At 37.5% G+C, this 26622-nt stretch overlaps 2 protein-coding genes across 2 annotated transcripts in view; both read right to left on the bottom strand.

The window, feature by feature from the left end:
* The window catches only part of NIN (ninein), a 422635-nt gene that overhangs the window by 110694 nt on the left and 285319 nt on the right, over positions 1-26622 (bottom strand).
* The window catches only part of LOC141522510 (ninein-like), a 102542-nt gene that overhangs the window by 39809 nt on the left and 36111 nt on the right, over positions 1-26622 (bottom strand). Inside the window, exon 6 of the mRNA XM_074236003.1 lies at positions 616-785. Within this exon, the coding sequence (XP_074092104.1) occupies positions 616-785 (170 nt within the window). The remainder of the gene's footprint in view (positions 1-615; positions 786-26622) is intronic.

Genomic DNA, 26622 nt, shown 5'->3' on the forward strand with positions numbered 1-26622 from the left:
TTTTAAATATAAAAAAGCAATATTTTTTAAAGTAGTGATTTAAAAATTCTTAACATAAGCTTATATTTTCATAAATACTGCTTTATGTTATTCAAAGTTTGATACTTTGCATAACTAAAAATGGCTATAGCAGGGAGAAAATATATACCTTCACAAAGATACAGTATTAACTGGCCTCAAACTTACATGCAACTAGCATTTACAACTATGGAAAAAGATTTCAAAATGCCTAAAGATTGTTAAAATACTCAAACTGATGGCAAGTCAACCTGGTATACATTTTTAAAATATAAATTTTATATTTGCCAGAAACATTTCAAAATTGTACAATGTTCAACTTCTAATTATTTTCTATTATTCAGCCTGGTCTCAAGTGATTAGTACAGAAAGAATAAAGGACATTTTACTTTTTCATTTCTGTAGGTAGAATTTAATATATGAAATGAGCTGGAAGAAGGGAGAGAAGATTTTTGCATGTGATGACTAATTAAAAATCTAAACAGGGTTTTAGGTTGGTAACTAGAGAAACACTTTTCTTTTAGCAGAATAATGCTATGTGCCTAAAAATGTGATCAAGATAAATATGCCTAATTTTTTTTTATTTTTATTTTTTACCTCATTGTAGTCATTGGCAGTGGTAAGTGAAGACTGAACTTCCTCATTCAGTGATTCAAGCACTCTCACTTCAGCAAACTCCCCCAAAGGTTCCAGAAACTCAGGCAAAGATCTTCGGCCATAGCATTTTCCATCTTTGATATATTTGGGCTTAGCTTCTGGTAAACATTCTGAGCAAGGAAACAAAATTGAAGTACCACTAAATGATAGCATGATTCCTTATACCCGACAAAAACCAAACTTCAAACAACTGTTAAAAGTGTGAAGAAAGTGTTCATAACATCAGATTACATACAGAGAAAACATAGACTTCCAGTTCTGGATGACTTTATTCATTTTGAATATACATTTATTTATAGATGGGAGAATAAGATCATGGGTTTGATAAAAGGGAAAAATTTCCATAGTTCAAAGTAGAAAAGAAGGGACTGTTTCTGTTCTTCAGGACACTAAGCTGAAATTTCATGACGGTAGGCCTAAAGTGACATAAAATTACCTTGGGAGAACCACTGAAAATTGAACATTAAACAAGAATTTTATTAGCTATGTAAAGTCAGTTCACATATCAATTATTAAAAGAAAAATATTCTCTTACCTAAACAATTCCTTTATCACTTTCTGAAATATAAGATAAATACAATACCAGAAAAAAGAAACAGAATGTATCCTAATCATGTATACAAAATCTGACTCAAGGTTCTCATTAAACAATCAAAAGTTGAAAAACAATCTAAGAATTGGGCAACAAGATTAAGGAAAACTATATACTTTGTTCTTCCTTAGAGTAAATTTTATCATAGGAAACAAAAGCAAGGGGGAAAAAAGATGCCCCTTATAATTTATAAATTCAAATCTGACATTTTCATTTGATATGTTTCAGATATATTTAACTACACTATCATCAGTTAATATCAGGAATAGTGAAACTTTTTCTATAATGGATGGGTCTAAAATATAAATAATTCACTCTACAAAAGAGACATCTTTGATATTGATTGACCTTATCAATTTGGTGGATGACCTGAAAATTACACATTATTAGGAAAATAAAACATCCCATATTTTAGTTATGTAAAGAATTACAAAATACAAAAAAATGGTAAATTCCTAGATTCTACTTTTATTTTTGTCAATAGAGTTAAATTGAACCTCTGAAGAATAAAACATAATTTACTATTTGATGGCAACAACCCTAACTTTGCTTCTCTAAATTCAGGGATAGGAATTACTGATGAATCATGTGAGCAAATAATTAAAATGAAAACAGCTGACGAGAGAAAACTTTATAGGAAAAAACTACTATATCTTTCTTATCATCAAAAAGGAACTTGAATAAGTAGTCACTACATACTTTGTTTGGAAGGGTTGATGACACCATTTCAATGCTCCAAAATGTTCAAGATTAAAACACTGGAGACATCTTTGATTTTTCTTTTGTTTCCTACAACCTTTTTTCTTTCCCTTACATTTACAGACTAATTTTCTAGATTTTTTGATTTTTCTATTTCTCTCACAATCTTCCTCACATTCACTTCCTTTTTATTACCATAGCCAACATCCTAGCTTAGGGTCTCATTATTTTAATAATCTCCTAAATGTTCTTATCACCAGTCTAAACTCCCTTTCCAAATCATCTTTAAGATTCAACTCAACAAACATTTAAGCATATAGTAAGTACAAGACCCTTTACAAAATACTGGGGATATAAAGACAAAGGGGAAATGATTTGATACATAGATCAAAAAAAAAATTTTTTTGGAATTACTTTTTATTTATTTATTTATTTATAATTTAGCCTTATTTTGTACAAATGATTTTTTATACATTACTAAAATATACTTGTTTAAGAGTAAACATAATACCCCCAAAAATATAGACCTGCATGAGCAATAAAGTAAAGGAGAGAGAAAAAATTTAAAATAAAATTAATAATAATAATAATAATAGTAGGTGTGGCCAGGTTGCACAGTGGACAGAGCACCAGCTCTGGAGCCAGGAGCACCCAAGCCCAAATCCAGCCCCAGACACCCAACAATCACGCAGCTGTATGACCCCAAGCAAGCCACCCCAACTCATTGCCCTGCAAAAACCAAAAAACATAAAATAAAAGACCCAAAATAAAATAAAATAGTAACAACAACAATAATAATACTAATAGTAGGAGGAGGAGGAGGAGCAGCCAGGTGGCAGACAGAGCACTGGCCCTGGAACTGTGTGGTCCCAGGCAATCCACCCAGCCCATTTGCCCTGCAACCCCCCCAAAAAATAATAATAATTAAAAATGTGCTTCAGTCTATGTTCCAATACCTCCAGTTCTGCCATGGGTGGATTGCATTCTTTATGATAAGTCCATCACAAAAGCTACTTCCATATTTTTTCACCATTACCATTGCTGATTGTAACTCCCTCCATTCGTACTTCTCCACTACCATATACTACATTTTCTCTTTCCTTTCACTCTGCCTCTGCTGTAGGGTAGCTGAGTGGTGCAGCAAACAGATCCCTGGCCCTGGAGCCAAGAAGCCCTGGGCCCACATACCAACCCTTAGGTCCAGCATCCACCTGGACCTATGGTCCTGGACAGGCCATCCAATCCCAGCTCATTGCAAGAAGTAAAAAAATAAAATATGTTATATCTTACCACTCTTCCCCCATGGTCCATCCTCGACTCCATCACTCACATCCCTTCCCCTTCCCCTGTCCCCCTTCTCTCCTTCTTACTCCAGATGTCTATACCATATTGAGTATATATATGCTGTTTCCTCTCCTAGCCACCTCTGATGACAGTAAAGATTCCCTCATTCCCCTTTGCCTTCTCCCTTCCATATCATTGCAATAGCTCATTTGTAATAAAAAAATCTTATTATATGAAATATCTTAGCCTATTGTACCTCTCCTTTTTCTTTCTCCCATTACATTTCTCTTTTAGCCATTGAGTCCATTTTTAACACCATATTATATCTTCAAATTCAGCTCTCTCCTGTGCTTCATCTATAAAAGCTCCTTCTAAACTGCTCTATTAAATGAGAAGGTTCATATGAGTATTATTAGTATCATTTTTCTATGCAGGAATACATGTAGTTCATCATCATTAAGTCCCTCATATTTTACCCTTCTCCTCCACTCTCTATGCTACACCTGAGTCCCGTATTTGAAGATCAAATCTTCTGTTCAGCTCTGGCCATTCCAACAATAACATTTGAAATTCCCCTGGTTCATTGAAAGTCCATCTTTTTCCCTGGAAGAGGGACATTCATTTTTGCTGGGTAGTTGATTCTCGGTTGCATTCTAAGCTCTTTTGCCTTCCGGTATATTATATTCCAAGCCCTATGAGCTTTTAATGTAGTTGCTGCTAAGTCTTGTGTGATCCTGACTGCAGCTCCACAATATTTGAATTGTGTCTTTCTGGCTGCTTGTAATATTTTCTCTTTCACTTGGGAGTTCTGGAACTTGGCTGTAATATTCCTGGGGGTTGGTTTTTTTGGGGGGGATCTCTTTTTCAGGGAGATCAGTGGATTCTCTCCATTTCTATTTTGCCCTCTGCTTCTAGAATATCAGGGCAATTTTCCTGTAGTAATTCTTTGAAAATGATGTCAAGGCTCTTTTCCTGATCATGACTTTCAGGTATTCCAATAATTTTTAAATTATCTTTCCTAAGTCTGTTTTTCCAAACCAGTTGTTTTTCAGTGAGATGTTTCACATTTTCTTCTAATTGTTCATTCTTTTGGTTTTGAAGTATTGTGTCCTGATTTCTCATAAAATCAGCAATCTCCCTCAGTTCTATTCTTTGTTTGAAGGATTTGTTTTCCTCAGAGAGCTTTCTTATTTCCTTTTCCATCTGGCCAATTCTGCTTTTTAAAGTATACTTCTCCTCAATAACATTTTGAATTGTTTTATCCATTTGACATATGCTGGTTTTTAACATGTTATTTTCTTTAGCATTTTTTGGATCTCCTTGATTAAGCCACTGACTTCATTTTCATGTTTTTCCTGCACCTCTCTCATTTCTTTTCCCAATTTTTCTTCTATCTCCTTCACTTGATTTTCAAAGTCTTTTTTGAACTCTGTCATAGCCTGTGCCCAATTTCTGTTTTTCTTGGAGTCTTTGGATGCAAGAGCTTGTACTTCCTCATCTTCAGATTGAGTGTTTTGATCCTTCTTGGGTCCATAGGCAAAGTATTTCTCAATGGTATTCCTCTTTTTTCTTTGCTTACTCATTTCTCCAGCCTATGCCTGGTTTGGGGCTGCTTCCTGAGCTTTTGAGTATTATTGGGACACCCCCACACACAAGGATCTGTGTGTGGGGATCTCTCTTCCCTCCTGGTCTGTGAATGACCACAAGCACAGCCCTCTGCCACAGGGATGAGGTGGGGGGGGTGCTGCTGTTCTCTGGGGGCCTAGACTGCAATCAGGATCTGAATGTGGTCAGGGCCCCAGAGTCCTGTTCCAGGGACAGAGGACAGGGTTCAGCATTCTCCCTCGCCACTCCTCTCCCTAGGCTCAGCACTCATGCCCTGGGGGCTCCTGCTTACATGTTCCGCCTGCTTCTGGTTCCTGGATCTGGGCTGCCATGGCCATGCTGCTCACTGAGTGCCCTGAGGGCTGGGCTTCACTCTCTTTCTCTGGCAGTGTTCCCCCCCATGATCTCCCAAGTTGTGCCTGGTGCTCCCCAGTATAGGTCAGAAAACTGCCCCCACTGCCATGAGCCGTGGCTCCCAGCACCCTGGGGCTGACTCTGGGAGGCTGAAATTCCTTCACTCTGGCAGGCCGCCCCTCTAAATCCATGGAGCGGAGCCTTTCCACTCTTTTCCAGGTTACCTGGGGTTGGAGAACTGCCTCACTGGATCCCTCTGTGGATTCTCTCTCTCGAAAATTTAGTTAAGAGTCCTTAGTTTATAAGTTTTGAGAAAGAGCACCTAAGAGATGATCCTTTCCTGTCACCATCTTGGCTCTGCCAGATCAAAAAATTAAAGAGAGAAAAAGGGAGAGAACACTAACATTCAGGAGAAGGAAGGTAAGAGATACTAGGAAATTTTCCTATTAAAAGACAGAACCTAAGCTAAATCTTAAAAGAAACTAAGGTTCCAGGAAAAAAATAGATGGAATGTCAAGTTAGAGGAAATAGCAAGTAAGTTAATTTGGCTGAAATGTTGGATACATGACAAGCAGTGATGTCAAATAAACCTGTAAAGGTAGGTGGAACAAGATTGTAACAGAGTTTTAAATGTTAGACTAAAACATTTGCAATAATAAACCATTGAAGATTTCTGAGGGGAGCACTATGATCAAATCTCTTAGAACCCTAAATATACTGCCTACCAAACCTTACTCTTGTTTTTTATCATTGTTCTTAACATAAAACTTAAGTCATAAAGACACTACTGGTTTACTGATTCTGTAGATTACCCAAACTGAGAAGGATATCAAACATAGAAAGACAGAACCAGAATCCAAGTTCATAATATTCTACAGCAATAGACTGAATCTAAGAATAAATTCACAGGGTTTAAATGGAAAGTCTTATGTTTGGGGTAAAAAAATATAAATTTTACAAGTATAAGATGAGAGAGGTATGATTAAATAGCAGGTTTTAGTGGACTGAAAATTCAATACGAATCAGTAGCATGACCAGCCACACAAGTTAATGTGATCTTGAACTACAGTAACAGTTTCCAGAAATAAGACAATGGTTGATCTGTTTATATTACATATGGCATATTGTGTTCAATATGGGGATCTTGGTTTAAAAGGCCATTGATAATCTGAAAATCATACAAGTTAGTTCCACTTAGGACAGTGAGAGAACTTATGTACATTTAATCTGAGATATGGTTAAAGGAATTGAGAATATTTCGCATGGAGAACAGAAGACTCAGGAAATACATAATCAATTAATTAATAAATATTTATTAAACACCTATCATGTATCAGACATTGTGAGATACAAATACAAAAAATGAAAAATTCCTAAATGTAAGGAGATTGTACATTAGATGGAGACAACAATTGTATATATAAGTATGTTCAAAATAAATATAAATATGTGCAGTTGGAAACTGGGCAGTTTGAAAAGGAGGGCAATAGTAGTTGAGGGCCCTGAGAAGTCTTTTTGTGGAAAATGGTACATGAGGGGGCGGATACATGGCACAGTGGATAGAGTACCGGCCCTGGAGTGAGGAGTACCTGAGTTCAAATCCGGCCTCAGACACTTAATCATTACCTAGCTGTGTGGCCTTAGGAAACCACTTAACCCCACTGCCTTGTAAAAACTAAAAAAAACAAACAAACAAAACAATGGTACATGAGTCAATCAATAATCATTAAGTGGTTCTTAACTAAATGTACTAGAATATGTGATAAGCAATGCAAATATTAAGATAGAAAGAAAAAAGTCCCTGCTCTTAAAGAGACAATATGTGAATATCTATTAACATATAATATATATATGTGTGTATATATATATATATATATATATATATATATAGAGAGAGAGAGAGAGAGAGGAGAGAGGAGATGGAAATCAGTCTTTTAGAGAAAGGCATTAGCAGTTGAGGGGATCAGGGAAAGCCTGTAAAAAGTGAAATTTGATTTGAGTATTGAAGGCAGTCAGGGAAATGGGGTAGATCATTTCATACTGTGGGTCAGCTAGTGAAAAGACACAAACATGTAAGAAGGAGATATGTACAGGGAACTGCTAGTATGCCAGTTCATTGGATTATAAGATTTATATAAGGAAAGGGCAAAAAATTTTGCATAGTCTTTGATCCAGCAAAATCACTACTAGATCTATTATCCCAAAGAGATCATTAAAAAAGGGAAAAAGACCCACACATACAAAAAAAATGTTTATAGCAGTTTTTTTGTGGTGGCAAACAATTGGATATTCCCCCATCATTTGGGGAATGGCTAAACAAGTTGTGGTACATGAATGTAACGAAATACTATTGTTCTGTGAGAAATCATGAACAGGCAAACTTCAGAAAAGATTGGAAAGATATGAACCAATACTGAGAGAAGTAAGCAGAACCAGGAAAACACTGTACACATCAGCAGCAACATTGTAGGTGATCAAATATGATGAACTTTGCTCTCTTCAATAGTACAATAATCAAAGACAATTTAAAAGACTTGTGATGGAAAATAACATCCACATTCAAAGAAAGAACTAGAAAGTCTGAATGCAGACCAAAATATACTATTTTCCATTTTTAAACATTTTGTTTTATTGTTTTTCTAATCCTCTCAGTTGTTTGTTCCCTTTTGTTTGTCTTTCACAATATGACCAATATGGAAATATATTTAACATAGTTATACATGCATAACCACATTACTCACTGTCAAGGGGAGGAGGAGGGAAAAGAAGGAGAGAAAAATATGGAAGTCAAAATGTTAAAAAATGAATGTTGAAAGGAATCTTTGCATATAGTTGGAATAACAAATAAATAAATAAATTTAAATTTAAAAAAAGATGTGTGAGGAGCAGTCAAGTGAAAGTAAAAGGTAGAATAGAGTTTATTCATGATCATGGAGGTAACAAATATCTTCTGGAGCTCTCTGAGCAGAGAAATGATGGGCCAAATCCTAAGGAATGACATCTTTAGAGAGTGGCAAAGTCAACAAAGCAGAATAGCATAAACAAGTACAGATTAGCTTCCCAGCAGTCCCATCCAAAAAGATCTAGAAAACAGCAAAACAACTTTTGATCAATGAATCATATAGTTCCAACCTATGTCACCAATATGGTGACAGTGTCATTGGAATTCTGTGGACACTGAAAGATGGAGACTGACCAGGAGTGTGTTCAGGAAAATAACAAGTACAAAGGAAGTACAAAAGAACCTAGACTATACACCAGGACAAGAAACAAAGGGACCTTGACCTTCTGCATGGTGTGAGAACAGGTGTCAATTGCCAACTGTTGTTCTCAAACCAGTTCTGAGTTATAGATTTAGGACAAACAGGGGAGAGAGGTACTTGGGCCTAGGGATGATGTTCCCAGGGTGAGGAACTGGTCATGAGCAAAAGGTTGTGTACCAAGTTAGGAATAAGTTTAGAAATAAAAGAGTAGCAGTGTCACTCTAATTTCAGCAGGAGAATGGGGTCTCAGTTCTTACCTCTTTGCTCAAACTAAAGTCTGAAATTCTGTCATTCTGAATAGCAATTCTAACCAGTTGACAGTAACTGAGTCCACTGCAACTTCTAACCAGGAGCAAGGTCACAGTTCAATTACTCAGGCCAGGGACTTGCAGAGAAGCACAATGGCCAAATTTTTACCTTGGAAAAGCCACTTTAGGAAGACTGCAAGTTTGCAGATCCCCAGACAAAGTAGTCTCTGAAATCCTAGGAAAACATACATTCAATAACACCAAGAAAGCAGAAAAAGAAACCAGAGGACAAAAGTTCAGGCCAGACATTGTCCTTGGAATTACATTGAGAATGGCCCTAATAAAGTCTAAAAGCAAGAAGCCAGTTAAAATAAATGAGGAAACAAACTAACCAAAAATCACTATAAAATACAATTATGGTGAAAGGGAAGAAAAGAATGGTTCCTACATAGGGAAAGTTTCAAAAAAAAAACCATATATTGGGCACAAGTCCAATCAGAATGCCTTGAAGATAAGAAGTGAGTTTAAAAAAATAGCTAAAAATGATTTTGAAAACCACATGAGAATACTGCATTTGGGGAATGATGGGGGGGGGAAGATAGCTATGGAAAAAACAACTTGGCATAAAAGGTACAAAATGCACTGAGAACCTTCTCTCTAACTTTCCCTCATGTCCCCCTAGAATGCACTCCCTCCTCCATTTTGACCATTGACCTTTCTGGCTTCCTTTAATTACCAACCAAAATACCACTTTCTAAAGGAAGATAACTCTTCTTAATTCAGTGATGTTCTCTGTTAATTATTTAATTGTTATTCTGTGTATATGTGTGTATATATATATATATATATATATGTATATATATATATATATATATTTCTTTGCGTATTATTTCCTGTTAGATTATAAATTCCTTGAGGGAAGGGATATTTTTTACATCTTTTTATATCCCAGAGTTTAGCACATAGCCTAGCACATAGAAGTAACCTAATAAACATTTACTGATTGAGAACTCTGCCCAAGAAAAGAAACTATGGGACAATTATTAACTGAACAAATAAAAGCTATAAATTCAGGTGACGATAAGAAATATTTAAAAAGTTAAGACTGAAAATTTAAGAGAAAATAAAAGTCTCTTAGTAAATGAAAATGACATATTGCGTCAATTCATGTGGAAAACACATTGTGGAAATAACTTAAGAATCACCCAAAAAAAAAAAAAAGACTAGCTGTTGCGTTTCAAAAATCATAAAAGAAAACTGAGTTGATCTTTCAGATGCAGAAGGCAAAATGGAAAACATCCATTGGTTAACCTCCTGAATGAAATTACAAAATGAGAATGCTCAGGCATATTACAGACCTAACCTAGAGCACCAAATAAATAAAATTATAGTGAGCAGGCAAAAGAAAGAATTCAAGTACAGAGGAACTACAAATTTAACCATAGCAAAGAAGCAGAAAACTTAGAATACAATACTACAGAAGGCAAAAATCTAGGCTTTCATCCAAGAATAACTTTGCAAGCAAAACTAAGTATAATATTAGGAGTGGATCTTTAAGGAAATTTAAGACTTCAGGCATTCTCATATATAAAAAGATCAGAGGTGCATAGAATTTCTAAAATAAAAACACAAGATTAAAGAATTTTTTTAATTTTTAAACCTAGAATGTTTTAAGCTATAGTATAATGGAATAATGGACCATGTTTATCATCAGGGATCATAGGAGAAAATCTCATGAGAGTACAAAGAAGTAGTTTTTATATGTTTACATGATCTTTTAAAAAGACTAGGAAGGGAAGGGAAAATATGCTAGGTAGAGGAAAAGAAGAGAAAGGGTAGGGAAAATAATCTCCTATAATTTGGATGTGCAAGTAGAAGACAAAGAGGAAGGGGTGGGGAAGAACAGGTAACACTTGACCCTCATTCATATTGTGTGGGAAAGTTCCTGGTGAAGTCCTCTCAGGGTTAAGAAACATTTTTTTCAAGAAAACCTTGCATTCTAAAGGAGGCTCAGTGCCACCTGCTTTATGATAAGGCTATTTTTGCAAACTGGAAGGACATTCTAACCATAGACATTGCTTCATTTTAGTTGAGATAATTATGAAAGTCCTAAATTACCTCACCATCTGGTAGGGAAAATATCATGAAAACATTTCATCTTTTCTTCATATCTGTTGCTGGGGTAAATTTCAGTGAATAGATTATACCCCCAAAAGCCCAGTCAATGGGATAAAGGAGAGGAAGGTTAGGGAGAAGGGGAGAGACTCTATAGATTTTTGCTTAACTGTACTTTGGGTGCACCTTTTGACTCTGCCATTTTTAGTGTGAGATTTTTGAGTTGGCCCTTTATTAGGAAAGCAAAGAAACAAAAATTTTGTTTTGTTCAAATGCAGTCTCTGAAGATTTTATTTAGTGTATTTTTATCACACATAGATTTGATGCACTGGTCAGAAAACAATACCCTCATTAAGACTCTCCTGGACACAGATATGAGCTGGTGCCATGCTGATTATTTTCAGCAGCTCCTGATTTAGTGCCCAGGCATATTCCTTGAGGAGTGAGGGAAGAATCCTAATGAGAGACTTAGACTGAGAAAAATTGAAAAACCAGAAGACCTCCAGAGGCAGCACTATAAAGGAGACAGGACCCACCACAGGAGAAGACCCAGAGATGGCACTGTAGGTTCATAAGTTTGTGTATACTTGCCTAGGTAAGCAAGACCTGTGGGTCTGGAATTTGACCCAGACAAAATCAGTGAGCTCCTGGGTGACCCGACCCCTGGCAAACTTAAGTAGCTCTAGACTGCAGATCAATCGAGTCTGTACGGCATTGTAAAAAAAATGGCAGGGGTGGAAATACTCCCAAACAATTAATACAATTTGCAGTGAGAGATTCCAAAGAAGTTCAGGCAGTATGAGGCCATAGGGATAAGAAAGGAAGGTATTGAAGTGCCAGCTGAGAGCTCTAGGGTCTAGACTTAATAATTGGAAAGAAATAGCAAAGGAAAGAGGAAAAGTGCAGAAAATGATTAAATACTATTGATTGTTTTCTTCTCTGCTATTCAGTGCTGCCAAATGCCTTTTCCTCCTCCTTCCTCCCCATGCTTGCCTGGCTCGCTTATCTGTCAACCCTGAAGAGGAGCAGGCTAGAAGGAAGGGTTTTTAACTGACATATTTATCAAGAAATAAAGCAGATATAATTTCAGACAAAAGGATGTGGGTCTAGAGATCAGAAGTTAGTATCACCATAAGGACAGGCCTTCTAGTTCAGTTATGGAACATACTTATGAAGAGGTTTTTGTATGTCAGGGAATACTCCAGGTACTGGGGAACTTGACTGCTTTTTGTACAAGTTTAGAAAATAACCCTATTTAGTGTATTCTGATGACAGGAACCCAGAGGGAGTCTCAGAGTAGATAAATGTGTAGGGAAGGGGGCTGATTGATTATGACCCCCCCCATCCAGATTATAATTAGTATTTAGTCCTTGTGAACTAATTTCATTTGGAGATATAATTAGATGGAATTACTATTTTAGATCACGGGAATTTTAATTGACTTTTGTTGGGTCTAATATCAGGTATAATCATCCAAGAAGTGTTCTTAGGTCAATGTCCATTTCAATGGAGGTTTGGAGACTACATGTGTAATAGATGCATTGGGATAAAAAAGTTGAAGAAGCTTTTCAATGCAGCATGAGGTTGGACCCTTTCTGACTTGACTTCCCCAAATGTGACATTTGAATAATGTCTCACTGGATAAATCTAAAACTTGGCTTAAGGCATTTCATTATCCTATCCACATGACCTCTGCCTGGAAACTGACACTCAAAATGATATCTATAAAGGAATTTTCCTTTGATATCCTGGATCTTTACAATAAATTGCTATAAGCAAATCTGATATAGAACTTTTAGGTCAATTGGAGTTTAATAGCTAGATAGGCTAATGTGTGGTTTTATGTATTGACAAGAATTAAGATCTCCCTTGATTTTTTCCATGTTAGAAAGGATATTTAGGTAAGAATAAAATGGTGTTTGTAATCTCAAGACAATTCTGTGAAATAGCAGTTTCAAGTTCTACTTTAAGCAAAGGAAATATAAGTCAATTTAGTATTTCAGGAAAAGAATCACCTATAGTATATTTAAGAAACATTTTGGGAAGAAGGAAGAATTTATTTTAGTTAAGGATGCTTGAGTTATTATTTTAATAAGGAGCAAGACGTTGAGACTGTCAGTATGCCACCTGTTGGACATTCTTCATACTAAGATGATCATCTAATGTATAAGTTAAAGCTCAAATTAATGTGGCAATTTTCAGCAAGTTCACTTGTGCAATGAAACAATTATGGAAGTTTTATTTTTGTTAGCGTGAACATGACAGTAAGTCAAAATGTAAATTGTAATAGCTCTAGAACTTTATTGTCTAATGATGAAAACATGAGTCTAAGTCTGATAAGACTGTTGTGTTAAGAAGTTCTTTTAGGGGGCAGCTAGGTGGCACAGTGGATAGAGCACTGGCCTTGGAGTCAGGACTACCTAAGTTCAAATCCGGCCTCAGACACTTAATAACTACCTAGCTGTGTGACCTTGGGCAAGTCACTTAACCCCACTCCATTGTCTTGCAAAAACCAAAAAAAAAAAAGGAAGAAGAAGAAAAAGTTCCTTTATCAGAAGATAAGTCAAACTGAAGAGAACTTTTTGGAATGGTCTCTGAACAAACAGAAAGATATTGAATGTCTTCAGGGAAAAAGAGAGAGATCAAACCAGTTCATCTTCCTCCATCTTGTGTCTATGGGTTGTTTCATCAGTGGGGTTCCAAGAAGAAGAAGATAGATCCCAATTGGACGGGAAGAGAGAATAGAACCTGAGGGGGATGATAAATGTGAAAATCTTGCTGAGGGAATGTATCAAGGATAATATGAGAGGGCTTCAGATACAAATATATATATATATATATATATATATATATATATATATATATATATATATATATATGTGTATATATATATATGTATTAAAAAAGGGGAAAGGATTGTGTGGGAGAGTGCCTGGAGAAGTCCTCTCAGAGTTAAGAAATGTTTTTGTCAAGAAAACCTTGCATTACAGGACGACTAGGTGGTGGAATGGATAGAGCATGGGCCCTGGAATTAGGAGGACCTGAGTTCAAACCAGCCTCAGATATTTAACAATTACCTAGCTATGTGATCTTAAGGAAGTCACTTAACCCCACTGCCTTGCAATGCTCCCCCCCCCAAAAAAAAACCTTGTATTCCAAAAAAGCCTCAAAGTCACCTGCTTTATGATAAGACTATTTTTGCAAACTGGGAGGACATTCTGACCATAGACATTACTTCATTTTAATTGAAAGAATTATGAAGGACCTAAATTACCTCACCATCTGGTGGGGCAAATATCATGAAAACATTTAATCTTTTCTTTCTGTCTGTTACTGGGGTAAATTTCTTTTTTTAATTTATTTTTATTAAAGATATTTGAGTTTTGCAATTTCCCCCCAATATTACTTCCCTCCCCCCCACCCCCACAAAAAGCAATCTGTCAGTCTTTACTTTGTTTCCATGTTGTACCTTGATCCAAATTGAGTGTGATGAGAGAGAAATCATATCCTTAAAGAAGAGACAAGAAGTCTAAGAGGTAACAAGATCAGACAATAAGATATCTGGTTTTTTTCTAAATTAAAGGGAATAGTCCTTGAACTGTGTTCAAACTCCACATCTCCTTATCTAGATACAGATGGCACTCTCCTTTGCAGAAACCCCAAAATTGTTCCTGCTTGTTGCACTGATGGAATGAGAGAGTCCTTCAAGGCTGATCGTCACCCCCATGTTGCTATTAGGGTGTACAGTGTTTTTCTGGTTCTGCTCATCTCACTCAGCATCAGTTCATGCAAATCCCTCCAGGCTTCCCTGAAATCCTGTCCCTCCTGGTTTCTAACAGAACAATAGTGTTCCATGACATACATATACCACAGTTTGCTAAGCCATTCCCCAATTGATTTCCAGTTCTTTGCCACCACAAACAGGGCTGCTATAAATATTTTTGTACAAGTGATGTTTTTAACTGGGGTAAATTTCAATGAATAGATCATATCCCCAAAAGCCCAGCCAATGGGCTAAAGGGGAGGAGGATTGGGGAGAAGGGGGTAGGAACTCAATATATTTTTACTTGACTGTACTTTAGGTGCAGCTCTTTGGCTCTTCCTACTTTTGGTATGAGATTTTTGAGTCTGCCCTTTCTCAAGAAAGCAAATAAACAAAAATTTTCTTTTGTTCAGATCTAGTCTCTGAAGATTTTATTTAATATATTTTTATTACACACAACATCAGAATTGGTGAAAGGAGGAAAGAATACTCACACCAAGAATTGGGTACAGTAGAAGAATAACCACATAGAAAATACATAAATACAGTTCACTAAAAAAGAAAGGAAAGAGGGAATTAAAATGGGAAATAAGAGATGTATTTGTCCTAAATAAAAAAACTTTATATAATAATGATGCATCTTGAAAAAAGTTTTAAAAGGAAAGGAAAAAGATAAGAGGTTATAATGGGAGGAGAATGATGGAAAGAGAACAGCAGGAAAACAGAAACAGATTTCAACCAATTCACAACATTAGTGTAAAGTAACCTCTTTCTGCCTTCTTTAGAAGGAAAGGATGAGAATTAAAGGAACTCTGATCAACACTGTGACCAACTGTGATTCCAGATTGGATTTACAATAAAACATGTTACTTGGGGGCAGAGCCAAGATGGCAACAAGAAAGGATCGAGTCTTAGGCGCTCTCTGATAAAACTAATAAACTAAGGACTCTAACTAAACTTTAGAGAGACAGAAACCACAGAGGGACCCAGTGCGGCAGCTCTTCTACTCAAGGTAACCTGGAAAAGAGCAGAAAGGATCTGCTCCCAGGGTCGGAGGGGTGCCCACCAGAGGGGTGGAACGCCAGAGCAAAAGAACTTCAGTCTCCCTGAGGCAGCCCCAGGGTGCTGGGAGCCCCAGCTCACAGCAGTGGGGGAGTCTCCGGAGCTACACCCCAGGGAGCACTGGGCACAAAGTGGGGGAACAGTGGGGGACCTCTGCCAGAGCGAGCATGTGGAGCCCAGCCCTCAGGGCCCACAACAAGCAGAGTGGCCTGGCCACCTCAGCCCAGATCCAGGAAACAGAAGCAGACGGAGCTGGTAAGCAGGAGCCTCCAGGGCATGAGCTCATTTTGCTGAGGGAGGGGAGTAAAGAGAGAGACTGCAGAGCTCTGTCCTCTGCCCCTGGAACAGGACTCTGGGGCTCTGACCACATTCAGAACCTGATTACAGTCTAGGCCCCCCCACAGAACAGCAGGGCTGCCTCCACCTCAGCCCCGTGGCAGAGGGGGGCACATATGGTCATTCACAGACCAGGAGGGAGGACAGAGCCTCACACACTGAGACCCTTGTGGGAGTGTCCCAAAAGCTCAGGAAGCACCCCAAAACCAGGCCCAGACTGGGAAAATGAGCAAGCACAGAAATAAGAGGAAGACCATTGAGAAATATTTTGCAACTGAGCCCAAGAAGGATCAAAATATTCAGTTTGAAGATGAGGAAGCACAAGCTCCTGCATCTAAAGACTCCAAGAAAAACAGAAATTGGGCTCAGGCTATGACAAAGCTCAAAAAAGACTTTGAAAATCAAATGAGAGAGTTAGAAGAAAAACTGGGAAAAGAAAGGAGAGAGATGCAGGAAAAACATGAAAATAAAGTCAGCAGCTTAGTCAAGGAAATCCAAAAAAAATGCTGAAGAAAATAGCATGCTAAAAACCAGCTTAGGTCAAATGGATAAAGCAGTTCAAAAAGTTATTGAGGAGAAGAATGCTTTAAAAGGCAAAATTGGCCAGATGGAAAAGGAGATAAGAAAGCTCTCTGAGGAAAACAAATCCTTCAGGTGTAGAATAGAACTGAGGGAAATTGCTGATTTTACAAGAAATCAGGACACAATACTTCAAAACCAAAAGAATGAACAATTAGAAGAAAATGTGAAACATCTCACTGAAAAACAAATAGTTTGGAAAACAGACTTAGGAAAGATAATTTAAAAATTATTGGAATACCTGAAAGTCATGATCAGGAAAAGAGCCTTGACATCATTTTCAAAGAATTACTACAGGAAAATTGCCCTGATATTCTAGAAGCAGAGGGCAAAATAGAAATGGAGAGAATCCACTGATCCCCCTGAGAAAGAAATCCCAAAAAACCAACGCCTAGGAATATTAAAGCCAAGTTCCAGAACTCCCAAGTCAAAGAGAAAATATTACAAGCAGTCATAAGGACACAGTTCAAATATCATGGAGCTGCAGTCAGGATCACACAGGACTTAGCAGCAACTACATTGGAAGCTCCTAGGGCTTGGAATATAATATACCAGAAGGCAAAAGAGCTTAGAATGCAGCCAAGAATGAACTACCCTGCAAGGTTGAATGTCCTCTTCCAGGGAAAAAGATGGACTTTCAATGAACCAGAGGAATTTCAAATGTTCCTGTTGGAATGGCCAGAGCTGAACAGAAGGTTTGATCTTCAGATGCGGGACTCAGGTGAAGCATAGAAAGTGGAGGAGAAGGGGGAAAATATGAGGGACTTAATGATGATGAACTGCATGTACTCCTGCATAGAAAAATAACACTGATAATACTCATATGAACCTTCTCAGTTAATAGAGCAGGTAGAGGGAGCTTTTGTAGTTGAAGCACAGGAGAAAGCTGAATTCGAAGATAAAATATAGTGTAAAAATGGAGTCAATAGAAAAAAAGGGAAATGTGATGGGAGAAAGAAAAAGGAAAGAGGGAATAGGCCAAGATATTTCCTATAATAAGATTTTTCTTTATTACAATGAGCTATTGCAATGATATGGAAGAGGGGAGGCAAGAGGGAATGAAGGAACCTTTGTTCTCATCAGAGGTGGCTAGGAGAGGAAACAGCATATATACTCAATGGAGTATAGACATCTGGAGTAAGAAGAGGGGAGCAGGGGGAAGGGATGGGGATGTGAATAAAGGAAGAGAGGATGGATCATGGGGGAAGAGTGGTCAGATATAACACATTTCCTTTTTTACTTCTTGAAAGGGGCTGGGATTGGAAGACCTGTCCAGGACCATAGGGCCAGGTGGATGCTAGGCCTAAGGGGTGGCATGGTGGCTCAGGGCCAGGGACCTGTCTGCTGTGCCACTCAGCTACCCTACAGCAGAGTCAGAGTGAAAGGAGAGAGAAAATATAGTACATGGTAGTGGAGAAATAAGAAAGGAGGGAGTTGCGATCAGCAATGGCAACATTGGAAAAATATGGAAGTAACTTCTACAATTAACTTACCATAAAGAATGTGATCTACCCATGACAGAGTTGTTGGTGTTGGAACAAAGACTGAAGCACATTTTTTATTATTATTATTGGGAGAAGATGCAGGGCAAATGGGGCTGGGTTGCCTGCCTGGAGATGCATGGCAGCGTGATCATTGGTTGTCTGAGGCCGGAATTGGACCCGGGTGCTCCTGGCTCAAGGGCCAATGCTCTGTCCGCCACCCAGCCACCCCTACTATTATTACTATTTTATTTTATTTTGGGTCCTTTTTTTTTTCTTCTTTTTGGTTTTTGCAGAGCAGTAGGGATCGGATGGCTTGCATGTCACACGGCTGGGTGATTTTTGGGTCTACAGGGCTGGATGTGGGCTCGGGTGCTCATGGCTCCAGGGCTGGTGCTTTGTCCATTGTGCCACCTGGCCATACCTACAATTATTACTACTATTATTTTTTTTAATTTTAATTTTTTTCTCTCCCCTTTACTTTATTGCTCAAGCAAGTCTATATTTATGGGGGGAGGGGGTATCTCGTTTACTCTTAAACAAGAATATTTTATTAATGTAAAAAAACATTTGTACAAAATGAAAATTAAAAATTAAAAAAATAAAACATGTTACTCAACTACTGATAGAAAGTTGAAGGAATGAGAGTGAAGTTTGGAACTGTTTTTAATGTGGCCAATGAAGGTAATTTGTTTTGCTTGACTAAATATGTGTGAAAAAGAGTTTTGTTTTTCTTATTTTCTTAACTGGGGAGAAGTAGATAGGATGTTGAGAAGGTGGGTCTTTGTGAAAAAAATACAAAATTTTAAAAAACAAAGAAAAATCACCTTAGAAGTTAAATGCAGCAGAGGGAGTAGTTAAAAACCCTGTTGCAATATTTTAGGCAAAAGATGATGAGGAGTAGAATTGTGAATGTGTTAGGGAAAAATAGGCTGAATATATGAGACATTGAGGAGGTTGAAAAACAATAATGGGCAATAGAATCTAAGAGAGAAGTAAGAATGACACTGTAGCTGTAAATCTAGGAGAATGCTTAACAGTATTCTTTAACAGTAAGAGAAAGGTAGAAGAGGAATGCAGTGGTTTTGAGGGGAGATAATGAGTTGTTCTTTTTCCTGTTCAAAGACATCTAGTTTGAAAAGTCCAAGAGGCAGAAAACGATTTGTTTCAATAGATCAGGAGAAAAAATAATGCAGGAAATATAAATCTGGGAATCATCAGCATAAAAATCATAAATGAGTTGAAGGAGATAATGAGATCACCAAGTAGAAAGATACAGCAATAAAAGATGGTACAAAAGAGAAGTTTGGAGAATATCCAGGATTAGTAAATGTGTGTGTGTGTGTGTGTGTGTGTGTGTGTGTGTGTGTACACACACACACACACACACACACACACACACACACAAATTGTTCATATATCTTAGATACCAAATCCATAACAGAGAAATTTGATATAAAGATTGTTTCCTTCATTCAAACACTGTCCTCCTTGGTGCAATAATTTTGCTTGTACAAAAGCTATTCAGTTTCTAATAATTGAAGTTACGTAATTCATCTTTTATAAGATAAATTTCTATCTTTTGCTTGGTTAAGAATATATCTCCTACATCTCACACCAGATGCCAAAATAAGGTTGAAATGGGTACATAATTTAGACATAAAGGGTGATACCATAAATAGTGCAAGGAATAGTTTATCTGTCAGATCTATGCAGAGTGGAGAAATTATGATCTGAGAAGGCGTACAGAGCATTATAAAATACAAAATGGATAATTTTGATTACATTAGATTTTTTTAGTTATTTTTACATCACTTGCTTTTATTTTTATTTTTTAATGTATTTATTTATTCTTATTTTGTACAAATAATGTTTTATACATTAATAAAATATTCTTGTTTAAGAGTAAACATAATAGCCCCACCCCCACCCCAAAAAAAATATAGACCCGCATGAGCAGTAAAGGGGAGAGAAAAAAATTAAAATTAAAACTAAAAAAAAATAAAATAATAGTAATAATTTTAGGTATGGCCAAGTGGCACAGTGGATAGAGCACCAGCCCTGGAGCCAGGAACACCTGAGCCCAAATCCAGCTCCATACACCCAACAATCACCCAGCTGTGTGACCCCATGCAAGCCACCCCAACACCATTGCCCTGCAAAAACCAAAAAAAAAAGACCCAAAATAAAATAAAATAAAATAATAAGAATGATAGTAGGGGCAGCTGGGTGGCAGACAGAGCACTGGCCCTTGAGCCAGGAGCACCCAGGTCCAAATCCAGCCTCAGACACACAACAATCACCCAGCTATGAGGCCCCAGGCAAGTCACCCATTCCCATTTGCCCTGCAACCCCCCAAAAAAGAATAATAATAAAAAATGTGCTTCAGTCTGTGTTCCAACACCACCAGCTCTGTCACGGACAGAACACATCCTTTATGATAAGTCTATCACAAAAGTTACTTCCATATTTTTCCACCGTTGTCATTGCTGATCACAACTCCCTCCATTCGTACTTCTCCACTACCATGTGCTATATTTTCTCTCTCCTTTCACTCTGTCTCTGCTGTAGGGTAGCTGAGTGGCACAGCAGACAGATCCCTGTCCCTGGGGCCAAGAGGCCCCAAGCCCACATACCACCCCTTAGACCCAGCATCCACCTGGTCCTGTGGTCCTGTACAGGTCATATTCAATCCCAGCCCCTTGCAAGAAGTAAAAAAGAAAATGTGTTATAACTGACCACTCTCCTCCCATGGTCCATCCTCTCCTCCATCATTCACATTGCCCCCCTTCCCCCATCCACCTTCTGTCCTTCTTACTCCAGATGTCTATATTCCATTGAGTGTGTGTGTGTGTGTGTGTGTATATATATATGTATACATATATATGTATACATATATATATACTGTTTCCTCTCCTAGCCACCTCTGATGAGAGCAAAGATTCCCTCATTCCCCCTTGCCTTCTCCCCTTCCATATCATTGCAATAGCTCATTGTAATAAAGAAAAATCTTATTATATGAAATATCTTAGCCTATTCCTCCTCTGCTTTTTCTTTCTCCCATTACATTTCCCTTTTGTCTATTGACTCCATTTTTACACCACATTATATCTTCAAACTCAGCTTTCTCCTGTGCTTCATCTATAAAAGCTGCTTCTAATTGCTCTATTAAATGAGAAGGTTCATATGAGTATCATTAGTATCATTTTTCTATGCAGGAATACATGTAGTTCATCAGCATTAAGTACCCTTCTCCTCCACTCTATGCTTCACCTGAGTCCCGCATCTGAAGACCAAACCTTCTGTTCAGCTCTGGCCATTCCAACAGGAACATTTGAAATTCCCCTGATTCATTGAAAGTCCATCTTTTTCCCTGGAAGAGGACATTCAGTTTTGCTGGGTAGTTGATTCTCGGTTGCATTACGAGCTCTTTTGCCTTCCGGAATATTACATTCCGAGCCCTACGAGCTTTAATGTAGTTGCTGCTAAGTCCTGTGTGATCCTGACTGCAGCTCCACGATATTTGAACTGTGCCCTTCTGGCTGCTAGTAATATTTTCTCTTTGACTTGGAGTTCTGGAGAACTTGGCTGTAATATTCCTGGGGGTTGGTTGTTTTTTTTGGGGTGGGATCTCTTTCTCAGGGAGATCAGTGGATTCTCTCCATTTTTATTTTGCCCTCTGCTTCTAAGGTATCAGGACAATTTTCCTGTAGTAATTCTTTGAAAATGATGTCAAGGCTCTTTTCCTGATCATGACTTTCAGGTATTCCAATAATTTTTACATTATCTTTTCTAAGTCTGTTTTCCAAACCAGTTCTTTTTTCAGTGAGATGTTTCACATTTTCTTCTAATTGTTCATTCTTTTGGTTTTGAAGTATTGTGTCCTGATTTCTCGTAAAATCAGCAATCTCCCTCGGTTCCATTCTACACCTGAAGGATTTGTTTTCCTCAGAGAGCTTTCTTATCTCCTTTTCCATCTGGCCAATTCTGCTTTTTAAAGTATCCTTCTCCTCAATAATTTTTTGAACTGCTTTATCCATTCAACTTATGCTGGTTTTTAGCATGTTATTTTCTTCAGCATTTTTTTGGATCTTCTTGACTAAGCTGCTGACCTCTTTTTCATGTTTTTCCTGTATCTCTCTCATTTCTTTTCCCAATTTTTCTTCTATCTCCCTCACTTGATTTTCAAAGTCTTTTTTGAGTTCTGTTATAGCCTGAGCCCAGTTTCTGTTTTTTCTTGGAATCTTTAGATGCAGGAGCTTGTGCTTCCTCATCTTCAGATTAATGTTTTGATCCTTGGGATCACAGGCAAAGTATTTCTCAATGGTGTTCCTCTTTTTTCTCTGCTTACTCATTTCTCCAGCCTGTGACTGGTTTGGGGGTGCTTCCTGAGCTTTTGAGTATTATTGGGACACCCCCCCCACAAGGATCTCAGTGTGTGAAGCTCTGTCTTCCCTCCTGGTCTGTGAATGACCACAAGCTCACCCCTCTGCCACGGGGCTGAGGTGGGGGTGCCCTGCTGTTCTATGGGGGGGCCTAGACTGCAATCAGTATCTGAATGTGGTCAGAGCCCCAGAGTCCTGTTCGAGGGACAGAGGACAGAGCTCAGCAGTCACTCTCTGCTCCCTCCCTAGGCTCTGCACTCATGCCCTGGGGGCTCCTACTTACAGGCTCTGCCTGCTTCCTGTTCCTGGATTTGGGCTGCCAGGGCCATGCTGCTCGCTGTGTGCCCTGAGGGCTGAGTTTCACTTGCTTGCTCTGGCAGAGGTCCCCCCACAGTTCCCCCAAGTTCAAGTTGTGCCTGGTGCTCCCTGTGGTGTAGGTCAGGAAACTCTCCTGCTGCTGTGAGTCTCAGCTCCCAGTGCCCTGGGGCTGCCTCCCGGAGGCTGAAGTTCCTTTACTCTGGCAGGCCACCCCTCCAACCCTGTGGAGCCAAGCCTTTCCACTCTTTTCCAGGTTACCTTGGGTTGGAGAATTGCCTCCCTGGATCCCTCTGTGGGTTCTGTCTCTCAAAAATGTAGTTAGAGTTCTTAGCTACAAGTTTTAAGAGAGCGCACCTAAGAGACTATCCTCTCTTGTCGCCATGTTGGCTCTGCCCCAATTACATTAGATTAAAAGGCTTTTGCACCAACAAAACAAATGCCACCAAGATTATAGAGAGTGCAGAAAGTTGGGAACCAATTTTTATAGCCAACATGTCTGATAAAGGACTCATTTCTAAATCATATAGAAAACTGAATCAAATTTATAAGAATACTAATCATTCCCCAATGTCAAAGGACATGATTGGGCAGTTTTCAGATAAAGAAATTAAAGCTATATTTAGTCATATGAAGAAATACATTAAATCATTGATTAGAGAAATGCAAATTAAAACATCTCTGAGGTAGCACTTAACATCTATCATATTGGTTAACCTGACAGAAAGGGAAAATGGTAAATGTTGGAGGGGATGTGGGAAAACTGAGATACTAAAATACTGCTGGTGGAGTTGTGAACTGATCCAGTCATAATGTGGAACTAGGCCCAAAGAGCAATAAAACTGACCCAGAAATACCAATACTATGTCTATATCCAAAAGAAATCACAAAAAATGGGAAAAGTCTCACATGTTCAAAACTATTTTTAGCAGCTCTTTTTGTAGTGACAAAGAATTGTAAACTGAGGGGATGCCTATCAATTGGGGAATGACAACAAACTGTGATATGAATGTGAACTATTGTTCTATAAGCAATCATGAACAGATGAATTGCAGAAAAATCTAGAAACATTTACATTAACTGATGCTGAGTGAAGTGAACATAACCAGGAGAACATTATACACATTAATGGCAACATCAATGTGATGATCAAATATGATAGACTTAGCTCCTCTCAGCAGTTCAATAAGCAAAGACAATTCTTTAAGAATTGTGACTAAAAAATGTCATCCACATTCAGAGAAAAAATAATGGAGTCTAAATGCAGACCAAAACATACTATTTTTACTTTTTAAAATTCGTTTTATTTTTTCTTATGATTCTTTACCCCTTTTGTTTTGATTTTTCTTTAACAACATAGAAATATGTTAAAAATGATTGTGCATGTATAACCCTATGTCAAATTTACTCACTATCATGAGAAGGGGGGGTTGATGAAGAGAAAAATGTGGAACCCAAAATCTTACCAGATAATGAACGTTGAAAATTATCTTTACATGTAATTGAAAAAAATATTTTTTTAAAAGAGAGAGAATCATCAGCAGAAAGATGTAATGAAACCCATGGGGGTTTGTGAGATCACCAAGTGAAATATTATTAATATTACTGAAGGAGAATAGAAAAGAGTTGAGGACAGAACCCAAAGGGACCTACAATTAGAAGGTGTGACCTGGATGAGATTCCAATAAAGGAGAATGAGGAGTAGTCAGATAGGTAAGAGGAGAACCAGGATAGATCGCTATCTGAAAACCTAGAGAAAAGAGTACCAAGAAAGTACTTTGACATCTTTGAAGGGTGTAGTGAGGTCAAGGAGAATGAAGACTAAGAAAACCTCATTGAATTTGACAACTAAGAGATCATCGGTAACTTTAAAGGGAACAATTTCAGTGGCATGATAAGATCAAAAGTCAGACTGTAAATGGTTAAGAGAGTGAAAGGAGAACAAGTGAAGATATCTACCATAGACAGCCTTTTTTTTTTTTTTTTTTTTTTTTTTTTTTTAGTTTTTGCTAGGCAATGGGGTTAAGTGGCTTGCCCAAGGCCACACAGCTAGGTAATTAAGTGTCTGAGTCCAGGTTTGAACTCAGATACTCCTGACTCCAGGGCTGGTGCTCTATCTACTGTGCCACCTAGCTGCCCCTAGACAGCCTTTTAAAAGAGATTAGCTACAAGGGGCAGAAAAGACATGGGAGATATAGAAGAGAGCAATATAGATCCCTAAATATTTTATGCATTCTATAGTTATATGGAATGGTATTTCCATTTCTAATATTGTCTCTTGTGTTTTATTATTTTTATGTAGAAATATTACTGATTTTTGAGGATTTATTTCATCACCTGAAACTTTGTTGAAACCATTGTCTCAATTAGTATCTTTGCTAATTCCTAAGATTTTCCAAGAGATAATTTTATCTCCTCTTTAGCTATTTTTATGCTTTAAATTTCTTTCTCTTGTCTTATTATTGTTCTTAGTATTTCTGGAACTATATCAAATAATAGTGGAGAGATAGTAGGCAACCTGCTTTTTTACCATATTTGTTCACAAAGTTCTGTTATATATCCATTGCATTTGATGTTTTCTTTAATTTAAGATAAATTCTTTTTTAAAAAAATTAATGTCTATACTTTGTGGCATTTTTAGCTTAAAATACTTTGTCAAAGTCTGTTTTCTGTATTTATCAAGATGATAATGCTGTTTTGAAAGGTTTGGTTTTTTAAATTATTAATTGTATTGATGGTTTTTCTAACGTTGAACCATAATGAATGATTTTTTTACTGTTTCATTATATTTGATAGAATTGTATTTAAAATTTTTTGATATTGGCCTTGTTTTATCTTTCCCTAGGTTAGATATTAAGACTATATCTCATAAAATGATTCTAGTGGATTGCTACTCTCTTCATGTGTCTTCCTGGAGTGTATGATATGCTCTCTCATCTCTGCCTTTTGAACAGGCTTCCCAAATGCTAGAGAGTGGAAGCACTCTTCCTATTCTACTACTAGATGCTATGGTCAGCCATTGGAAAAGGAGAAGAGAGAAATCTCTTCCTCTTTTGTTCAGGGGTCTCCTCCACAGATAACCTGCTTTTCAGCACTCATGCAAGCAAATTCTTGAAAGGAGGAGGGGAGAGTTGAAGAAAAGACCATCTTTTATTAGACAGTGGAGGTTGTCTCAGAGAAAATTGTTCACAATTCTTAAAGAAATTAGGAATTAATACCTTATTATCATAACATCTAGTCATCCATGATTATTTCCCCAGACTTTATTAACTAAAGGTCTGGGGTATGCGTGCACATGTGTGTGTGTGTGTGTGTGTGTGTGTGTGTGTAAGAAAATCTTATGGTAAGGCTGCAAAATAGTTGATCCCTTCCACTGCACGGATCTATAGACAACATTAAGGGGTCACTTTGGTATAACCCAATCTCTCTCTACTCAGTGCTCTCTTGAATATACCACAAAGTTAATAAATATTAAAAACATAGACAGTAGCTAGTCCAATTGTCTCATTTTGTAGATAAAGATTATAAAAACTTGCCAGTTTCCTATCCAATGATGACCAAGGTCTTTAGTCAAAGATGGATATGTTGTCAAGATAATGATCCTTGTTCAATTGTATTGGTTTCTGAGGTCCTATCTAAGATCCTAAGAGTCTGATTTGACTTAAGGTCACTTAACTAGCTAGAATATGGGTTTCTTAGTTCTTTTCATTAAAATCATGTTCATTCTCCATATTAGAATATTTCAACCTCTTTTTGAAGAAGTAAAGGAATTTCAAATTCTTATATTATGAAGTAGGAATTCTAATCCTACTTATGTTCCACAGAACATACTCTAGTGTTTCCTATGTTCCTATACCTAAAATTAA

The sequence above is a fragment of the Macrotis lagotis genome, chromosome 4 (assembly GCF_037893015.1).
Source record: "Macrotis lagotis isolate mMagLag1 chromosome 4, bilby.v1.9.chrom.fasta, whole genome shotgun sequence".
Taxonomy (NCBI): domain Eukaryota; kingdom Metazoa; phylum Chordata; class Mammalia; order Peramelemorphia; family Peramelidae; genus Macrotis; species Macrotis lagotis.